A 9,539-nucleotide genomic window follows, 5' to 3' on the forward strand; every position below is an offset into this window, starting at 1 on the left:
GACAACAACAAAAATGGAATTGAGTAAAGTAGCGTATGTAGTATCGATATATTTGGCGGGCGCAAGTGAACAGCAGCTGATTACATTAGTGTAGCGTCCTTCGAGAAGACCAGTTTGTTTGGCTTTGTGTTCTGCTTTATACTCAATCTTATTTAAATGGAATAAGAAAGTGTAGCTGTGTGTGTGTGTATTTACATTTTTCGTGGTTGTAATATTGTGCTTGCAACTCAAGTTCCTACTAACAGCTCTGCAAACCGCGATATAGGACATACAAATCTTATCTCACCTCTCTTATTTTAAGGCTTTTAACATTGTTAAATTATAATATTTGGTACTAAAGACTGAATTGCTGTGCAACGTAAGAAGGCAAGTCAATCAATATTATTCATGTGTTCGTCACACTTGGCACGTAATTGTAGCAGAGGGGCGACCGAAGCAATACCCACTAAAATAGCCGCTTCCATACATTAGTTTGCGTGCTTTGCACTACCAGTCACATATCTACAGACATACACACACACACACACTCACTCATTTACACCCACCTACTAGCCGCCTACTGTTGGGTATTGATTGTTTTTGCACGTGATATTGAAACAAAGCAAATAATATATGCAATGGCGCAATGCAGCCCAAAAGAATGCTATGCCTAATTTACAACGATCCAATGGATTTCACTATAACGGACAATAATATGGGCCGTGACATTTGAATCGTCGTTCCTCCCTTTCTTACTGTAACCTAAAGTTCATGTCAGTTTAACAAAATTATCTAAATTTAAAATTTTTAATTTACGTTATTTTTTTAAGGTAAGACGTTATGCAATGCTATAAATTGGTAGAGCCGGACATTCGCTGTAGTAAACAAATTTATAACACTAGTGATAAGCCATAGTTTTGTGATTTATCAAAAAGTGAAACCAAACATTGTCTTAGCTTAGCCATGTTTTGGGCGCTTGTGCCTGGCCAGGTCAAGTTGGCTGTTTACCATATAGCCATCCCAAAGCTGACTCCCGACTTGCTCTGTCTAAGTCGCAAGAACGCGAAGATAATGGCTGTGGCGCGTCTAGCGCTTAGTCATGACAGCAGAAACCGTCTACTGTTGCAGCAAAGCTTGCCCCAGTCAGACAAAGAACAACAACACCGGCAACAACAATATTTACTGTGAGTGAGATGATAAACCCTTAAACAATGTATATATACTTCTTCGTTATCAACGTCTGCCTAATGCGTCCGGATTCGAAAGAGATAGCTCCTCTTCAGGGCACTGGACAGGCCGGCCACACTTTCGCACGCTTAGGCAATTAACTCAGTCATGCACACACATATGTACGAGTATATTTGTAGTATATTAATGTGTGGTGTGCGATAAGATACGCGTATATTTATATATAGCCAGTACGGGGCTATAAAGAAACTAGAGGCGGTTTCATTGAATAATTGCACGGTTGATTTTCTAATCTTCAGTGTTTTGGCTATTTTTTAATTTCAGCAGCTCCCAGGTTCAAAGTTCAAAATTTACTGTGAGACATTTGCACACCCCATACGCGGAGCCACTTAAAATGTTTTACTCCATGTACGCTTACCTGTCGAATCTGCCGCGATTGCATGTGTTGGGTTTCGCAATTCTAGCGTATGTCATCTATTACCTCATACAGGTTGTCAAGGTGAGCAATTATTTGCAATTTTCTCGGTATTCCTATTTTTGAAAAAAAAAATGTTTATTGTATTTCAGCGTCCGATTATTGCCTGCGCCGATGGACCCTTCAAACAATATCTCATTAAGAAAGTGCCAACGCTGGAGAACAAGTACTGGCCAACATTCTGGTGCGTTGAGAGTCGGGCCCAGACGGTGCTGGCAAGTCTGCTCCGCTCAAAGACATTGCCGCGCATGAATTACCGCAGGGAAATTCTGAGTCTAAAGGATGGCGGCGAAGTGGCCCTGGACTGGATGGAGGAGGGCTGTGATAAGCAGACTGCGCCCTGCATTATAATATTGCCTGGATTGACAGGTGAATCACAAGCGGAGTATATAAAGTGTCTAGTCTTGGCCGCCCAAGAGGCAGGCATGCGCGTTGTTGTCTTCAACAATCGTGGTCTAGGTGGGATTGAACTAAAGACGCCACGTCTGTATTGCGCCGCCAACTGTGAGGACCTGTGCGAAGTCATACAACATGTGCGTCGAACCTTGCCAGCGCGTTGTAAACTAGGCGCTACAGGCATTTCTATGGGCGGCCTGATACTTGGTAAGTATACGGAGATTTCCAAAATAATCTTATGTCTAGTTACTTTTAGCACTTTTTACATTTATCTATTGCAATATATAAAATATTAATTATCGGATTATATAACCTTGAAAGCTGGAAATAGAACTTCATTAACCTAACTGGCAGATAAGCTGAGACTTATCCTTTGTTAGTTATTATAAAGGTGATCAAAACTGGTTCGGAATTAAAGTGTAACTGTTTGAAAGCATCAAAAGAATGCTGAATGTTGATTACTTTCCTCGCAATTAATTGATACATTTTCCTACCTTTTCTATGACCTAATTTAAATGTAATTCTACCTACAGGTAACTACTTGGCACGTAAGAGCGACGAGGCACGCTCCATTTTGTCAGCGGCTAAAATAATTTCGGTGCCTTGGGATGTGCATAAGGGTTGCGCCAGCATTGAGAAGCCGGTGCTGAACAGCCTGTTGGGCCGTCATCTAGCTGGTAGCTTGTGCCGTACTTTGCAAAATCATTTGGACACCTATAGGGATATATATCAGGATTCGGATATTGACATTCAGCGTATACTGCGGGTAAGTTTTTAGGTTATTTGCTGAGTATAGGTATATAAATATGAGGTTTCTAAACATTTAACAGGATTTATCTCTCATTTTTGTATCTTTACCTTCAATTAGTCATAAACTCTCCTTGTCCTTTCCAGTGTAAGACCATCAAAGAGTTCGATGAGTTGTTTACCGCAAAGCAATTTGGATACGCTCATGTCAACGATTACTACACGGATGCCACGCTGCACAATAAGCTTGATCACATATCCGTACCTCTACTATGCCTTAGTGCTGCTGATGATCCATTTCAGCCGTTGGAGGCGATACCTATTAAGGCAGCGAACCAGTGTACTCACGTGGCCATAGTAATAACAGCACGCGGGGGTCACATTGGATTCTTGGAGGGTTGGTGGCCATCTACCAAGGATCAATATATGGGTCGACTGTTTACTGAATACTTCAGCAAAGCGCTCTTTGACGAGGACGGCGAGTTCGAGCATACAGCCAATAAAATGCATGAACATTTTCTCGCTAAGCAAATAGTAGCACTGGAGGCACGTCTTGCTGTTCCACCGTTGCTCTTAGAAAAGCCTACAGAACACTTGGAGCATAAAATGAAGTTGATTTAGATGGAGCGTTCAGTGATATACATAGGCCTTTCAACTACTCTACTACTCTATAAATGTGTTGTTTATTTAGGCTTTTGTTAACTGCAGAAATAAATACGTATTCCGAATCCATATAAATACTCAGGCGAAAGTCGACGATTTTCCAAACTAATGTGATACGAAATGGAACAAAATCTTAATTGTTGTTAAATTTAAATAGGAAATTGGAAAAACATCGACATCCTCTAAGGACTTAGCTTATTAACTTAGCGTAGTCATTAGTAACATATCAAATTGGAAGAAACGAGAAAGCTTTATAACTTTAAATAACATAATTATATGGTAGCAGAAGCGCTTAAATTCGAAGTTGAAATGACATCAAGCAATAATATTGGTATACGTTAATGTTTTCAATTCCATATATTTAACTAATAAAAAATACAACGCTTAATAAAAGTACACACATCATTTAAAACATACATCATTTCAGGTTAATCAATTTGACAGCGCAGTTAGTACGAAATTGTTGAAGGCTGTGAGCCGTTGGTAACGAAAACGTAGAATTCTACAACTAAAGTACATAATGGGCCGCCTAGATGGGCTTGTATAACAATGTTGTCACGTATTTCTTACGGTAACGATGCGTTGCGCTAAGAACCATAACACCATCCTTGATCGAGAGCGCATAAAGATGATTTAGCATGACGTGATTCGGTTCCGGCAGCAATGTGGGCTCACACTGAAATTAAACATAAGCTTATTTATGCACACAAGAGTATTGTTTCATTTTCCTTACCGAGAGTGGCGTGTCCTTGTTGAGAATAACCTGCAGCAAGTGTGGCGGCAAAACTGGCGGCCCCGAAACTTTCTCCCAGGGTTTGACTTGTGGCACTTCTTGCGAGTATTCCTTTTCCGCATAGTTGGGGACATTCTCACTGTCCTTGGCAAGTGCTTGGAACACCTCAAAGTCTGAGGCACGTACTGAAACCAAATTATTTTTGATGCCATCTTCGTTCTCAACACTTTTCTGCAAGCACAAAAATATTAATTCTCTCATTGAGAGGAACGCAATAATTTTAATCCCAAGCTACTGGCATTATCATTAATTAGCGTTGCCAGACCAGCCAACCCCACCTTTCTACAGTTTACAAGCGATTACACAAGTAAATGCTAGTTACTGCGTCATTGGGTACAAGTACTGTAAGCATACACACACATGCATTTATATGTACATTATGCATGTGTGCGTATGTATATTGATTTTTCAAATAAACAAGAATATAACTCACCAGCTTAGGATCGTGTTTCCACTCGCCATCCACACAAAACTTATACTGGTGGTCACCTTCGGGCAGATCAATTATGGTCACAAAATTACCATGACTGCGTACCATAGGTATGGGTTTCCACTGCGAGAATGTGCCCGAAATGGTGACATTCTTACCGCCACCATCCCAACGCAATACCGTCGGCAAAGCCGTTTTCTTTAACTCGTCATCATCTCCAGTTAGTGCCGCTGCTGATCCTCCCGTCTGCTCATCATTATTAAAATCATCCATTGTATTCTCGCCGCTGACTGCGCTTTGCAAAACAGCTGTTGTTGAGCCACCCTCTGCTGTAACTGCGTCGTTATCAGCTGTGCGTTTAGCTCCCGTATAATATGGCTGTGGATTTTCGTCGTCTTGCGACGAGCCCTCGTTTAAGACTGCCGTATGTTTTTTATCGAACGAGAAAGCTTGGCCGCCCGCTCCAATGCCACCCAATGCTGCTGCCCCACCACTGGTAGGGCCAGCGCTCCCCGCACCACCGCCACCTACCGAATCGCGAAAATGTGCGGGAGAGCTTGGCGTTGAAAGGTCGGTTGATTTGTGACGCTCACGATGCATGTGCGCCGTTGAGCTGCCTGCGTTTCCCATAGTTAGTTGCACTTATTGCTCTTTAATTTTGTACACAGGTTTTAGTTAAAAAAGGTTACTTTAAACATTTAGCACCGTGGACGAAGTGATTGCTGTTGTTGTTGTTGCTATTTTGTATTTGGCACTTTGTTTTCCTTGACTTTTGTGGGTATCGCTGTATTTGTTGCATACGCTCTTTCGCTTCCGCGTTTCGAAAACAGTTTTCTCAGTACTGAAGTCTCGTAGTAAAATAATTAAGCATTAATTTGCATTATTTAATCGTTTGTTTTTGTCGTATAAAAATGCTAATTATAATTATTGTACATATATATTTGCAGTTCCAACTGGATTTGATTCATTCTGCGAGAACTTTGAGGGGTTGCATTTACTGAAATCGACAAGGGCTGCAGTAACAACAGATTTAAAAAAATAAAACAGCTTAATAAGTTTAATAATAATTGCATATGGTTGCATGTTTTGCCACTAAAACGAAAACTAAATTCAACGCCATATTGTATATAACAGGGGCATTCGCCAAGTTTAAACAATAGAAGAAGGGAACTAGTTCTCGCATGTGTACTATTCAGTTCCCGATGTTACGGAAGCCCTAACGCAAATGAGCAAGGTTTAGTTGGAAAAAATTAAGAGGGACAAATTAATTAACCACTATTACTTGACGGGATAAGTGTTTTGTAACCAAAATTGGTAGAATACATTGCTTTAATCGTTTTCACTGCCACTGCTGTTCAGGTCAAGGTGACTTTCGTTTGTGTAAAGTGGTTTAGTGAGTGGCGATGGCCGAGTTGGTGAGAGATTGGTTGGCGGACTATCAGCGCGCCCGTCGCCAGCCAGAGGAATCCGAAGCTTTTGTAGTCGAACATGAAACGGATCCGGAAATCGCCGAGGCCATCTTCACGATATTCAACGAACGGCAGCGGCACGAGAGCCTGGTGCACGACATTTGCCAGCAACTGCTATCGTTTTACAGGGCCCCAGAGGTGGTGCTGCACAAATTTCCATTGCAATTCATACCTGTGTTAATCTACACGTACCTGCATGCGGTGGCGGCGGGCGACAAGAAGGCCTCACGTGGCGTGGAAACGCTACTGATATGCATTTATAATGGCGAGGTATCCACCGACGACGGAGGCCAAAAGGTGGTTGCATTCCGCATGCCTATACTAGCGCAGGCATCCGTTTACCATGAGATGAAGAATCTGCCCATGACCGATCTGCGACGCTGGGAGGAGAACTGCAACCGTGAGGTAAAATGGGGACCGCATATGCGCATCGAATCAATTACCGCTCAAAATCGTATGCGCATTATGGCCGCCCTGCTCTTTTGCTACAATCAGCAGGTTAATTTAGCGCAAAAGTCCTCGCTGCTGCATTTGTGCCGTGTGGCGTCACAACTGGTCAATCAAGGCTTTACCAGCAAATCTGGCCATGCTCATCGCATGAGCTACGGGTAAGTCATTAATTTGACGTTGATATATTCAACATAAATAGCCGTATTAATGATCTCTTTACCCATAGCTCCGACCCAACCACGGGGGCCACCTTTCCGAAACCTTCATCACCGCGCATTCCTCTGTCGTGCGCATTCCTGATCGAACTGGTGCATGCCATTTATTTCGCTATGTTTAACGGATTTGGCACTATTGCCATACAGACACTAGAGGATATACACAACCGCGCTGGCTACGAAATGTACACTGGAGTAATATTAGTGACAAGTGCAGTGCGAAACTCATTGCACGCTAATCCCTCAGGTCAGCCAAATGACGGACCCATGGGCTTGAGCGTGGCACTGACTCCATCCACAAACACCGTAACGACTTCTGTATCAAAATCGATGATTACAAACGCATCATTCCGAACGAAAAAACTTCCCGACGATATACCTATACAAGTACAAGACCTCACGATGCCACAAGCGCCACAGCAGTTGGCGAGCGTAACAGAAGAATCGGAGCCGGGCTCTAAGGAGTCTCCCTCGACAAAAGAGGGAAGTGGAACGCGCACCTCCATTATTCGTCCCAGCATGGAGGGCATTAAGGCTCAGGCGCATAAGGCGCTCATAGCTGGATTCAAGAAGTCGAAAGACAAGGATAAGGATAAGGAGGGCAAATCTGCTGAACCGCCAAAACCACCGCAACGTAAGTTCGATAAGCACTCACAGCGAAATTCGTTGCTTCAAATGCAATCGGACACCGGCCTCGACTATGAGAAGAGCCCCTTGGCAACCAAGGCAAAGACCTACGATGCTGTGGTGGAGCAGCAACCCACCGAAATGCTGCCCCTCCAAACGTTGTCGCTCATCAATGAGAACGGTAGCAATAGTTTTAGCGTTGATAGCGACATGAATGAGGGGGTGGGAGCTATTCAAGGCGGCGGTCCCCCTGGCCAGTTGCCCACACTAAACAGCAACACCAACTCCATAACAAGCAGCGATTTGATAACAAAAAGCTTCGACTCGAGCGTTGAACTCGCGCAATTGGGTCACAGCAATAGCAACGGGGCCAAGTTGGCCGAACATGGACTTGAATAGTGAGCTCGTCGTATGGAGTGGATGAGTGGCAAGTTCAACAACAAATTAGCCAAATTCAAGTATATTTATTATGATTATATTACATGTATATTCGCACGTTTGTTGAACGAGCTGCACTTTTACCTTTGGGTATTAACACATGAACAAAGCAGGATGCATGGCGAGAGGATCGCAATACTAAAACCATTTAAACTTGTTGAATTTTTTTGGTAATTCTTAGTTGTTATGTAACCATACTACTTTATTGTAATTGTTGGTAAAATGTATACGTATTTCTAATTAGTTCTTTCGGTTAGGTTTAAGCGTTTAAAGTTTTACAAGTGCATCAACATAGAAAGCCAAGAAACTCAGATAGTTCCACCCATAATCCCAATAAGAATTTCCTGAACATTTCTCTTAAATGTAACAAATACAACTTAAATTGAATTTAAAGGTAATACCTTGATTTTCCATGCATTCTGGAATATACAAATTTATGTAAAATACAAAACATACCATAAATACATAAGTTTATGCACATATGTAGGTATGTGCTTGAAAATATACATATGTAAACTAATATATGTACATACATATACACAAATATTTATTGAACGTTGACTTAAAACCATGTTATCAATTAAAAATAAAAACTATATATACGTACAATTGCATTCACAAGTTAGATATCAACTTAAAGATCGCTTTCTAAACTTCCCCTGCAGAAAAATTCGTGGAGCATCGACTCCCTCTTTGATGTTGAGCGTTCGTCGATGCACGTAGGAATTTGACAAGATTTCAAAGCCGGTGCTGCTGAACAACTGGGCCAATTCCTGCTCTGAAAAGTAATAGCTGCGTGTACCATCCTGACGCATGTAGAAATTATCGGCGATTTTGTGGCCTGGTTTAAAGCGTAATTGAGCCATGTCGTACAATCCGTAGTCACGAAATAGGACCACTCCTCCAGGCTTCAGCAATCGCCAGAGATTTTGCAATACATCTCCAAATTTGTCCGGATGTATGGCAGATAGTACAAAGATCATTGTGCACACATCCAAGCTCTCTGAAGGAATGCTCTGGTGCACCTGTTCAGTTGTGATATCACATTGAAAAGCAGTTATATGATTCGGATCGTACAGCTCATTAGCGCGCACAAAGTCAATAGCACGAGGTGAAAAATCACAGGCATAGAAATAAAAGCCTCCGCCACTTTTTAGTTGTTCCTCCAATAATGGAAACACCAAGTTTCCAACACCGCATCCGACCTCTAAAAGATTCCGGTGCTCACCCTTGCTTTGGTTCGTGTTGTGTGGCTCGGCCAGCAGCTCTTGAAATTCTCGTGTGGTCCAGTGGCGATCTTTAAAGAAACGCGTCTCATTCCGTTTATAGAATATATCCCAATGGCGCTGTGCATCAATTTCGAGTTTTTGAGCTTTAAATGCAGGTACAAGCCTTTTGTTTTGTTCGTCCAGCTTCGCCCTCTCTGATGCAGAGAGCTCCTTCGTACTCGTGGAAAATACATCGGTAATTGGCTGGTCAAGTGGCTCCTGCGTCATTTTGTTTAAAACTTAAATATTCGTTTCTCGATTTATATATCTGGCGCCACCCCACTTGGTGGAATTGCAACGTGAGACGAACATATGATTTAAGTGCACCACACTGGCCATTCCATTAGAGTTGCCACACTGTAGAAAATAACGGAACAATAATGCGTCCCATCCACGGCTTA

At 42.3% G+C, this 9,539-nt stretch overlaps 4 protein-coding genes across 8 annotated transcripts; 2 read left to right on the forward strand and 2 right to left on the reverse strand.

The window, feature by feature from the left end:
* Positions 1-192: 192 nt before the first annotated feature.
* On the forward strand, positions 193-3,523 carry LOC115621807 (phospholipase ABHD3). Of its 5 annotated transcripts, XM_030515595.1 has the most exons (6): positions 404-752; positions 810-1,163; positions 1,492-1,666; positions 1,735-2,245; positions 2,572-2,804; positions 2,933-3,406. In XM_030515595.1, exons 2-6 carry the CDS (start codon positions 943-945, stop codon positions 3,404-3,406), a joined length of 1,614 nt encoding a protein of 537 aa, XP_030371455.1. In that variant the 5' UTR covers positions 404-752; positions 810-942. The 5 variants fall into 5 exon arrangements, with proteins under 5 accessions (XP_030371490.1, XP_030371455.1, XP_030371471.1 ...); XM_030515630.1 differs by lacking the exons at positions 404-752; positions 810-1,163 and adding an exon at positions 193-366 and having other exon boundaries at positions 1,495-1,666; positions 2,933-3,523; XM_030515611.1 differs by having other exon boundaries at positions 404-1,163; positions 1,495-1,666.
* A 263-nt stretch (positions 3,524-3,786) lies between these two features.
* Positions 3,787-5,585, reverse strand: LOC115621831 (5'-AMP-activated protein kinase subunit beta-1). Its single transcript, XM_030515642.1, has 3 exons — positions 4,675-5,585; positions 4,182-4,412; positions 3,787-4,124 (listed from the first exon to the last, which is right to left on the reverse strand). Exons 1-3 carry the CDS (start codon positions 5,299-5,301, stop codon positions 3,978-3,980), a joined length of 1,005 nt encoding a protein of 334 aa, XP_030371502.1. The 5' UTR covers positions 5,302-5,585; the 3' UTR covers positions 3,787-3,977.
* Positions 5,586-5,829: 244 nt separating this feature from the next.
* Positions 5,830-8,268, forward strand: LOC115622108 (hyccin). The gene is made up of 2 exons (XM_030515954.1): positions 5,830-6,748; positions 6,817-8,268. Exons 1-2 carry the CDS (start codon positions 6,075-6,077, stop codon positions 7,829-7,831), a joined length of 1,689 nt encoding a protein of 562 aa, XP_030371814.1. The 5' UTR covers positions 5,830-6,074; the 3' UTR covers positions 7,832-8,268.
* Positions 8,269-8,396: 128 nt separating this feature from the next.
* On the reverse strand, positions 8,397-9,371 carry LOC115622117 (methyltransferase-like protein 6). The gene has a single exon (XM_030515966.1). It carries the CDS (start codon positions 9,364-9,366, stop codon positions 8,500-8,502), a length of 867 nt encoding a protein of 288 aa, XP_030371826.1. The 5' UTR covers positions 9,367-9,371; the 3' UTR covers positions 8,397-8,499.
* Positions 9,372-9,539: the final 168 nt, after the last annotated feature.

The sequence above is a fragment of the Scaptodrosophila lebanonensis genome, unplaced genomic scaffold (genome assembly GCF_003285725.1).
Source record: "Scaptodrosophila lebanonensis strain 11010-0011.00,11010-0021.00 unplaced genomic scaffold, SlebRS2 tig00000001-arrow-pilon, whole genome shotgun sequence".
Classification (NCBI taxonomy): Eukaryota; Metazoa; Arthropoda; class Insecta; order Diptera; family Drosophilidae; genus Scaptodrosophila; species Scaptodrosophila lebanonensis.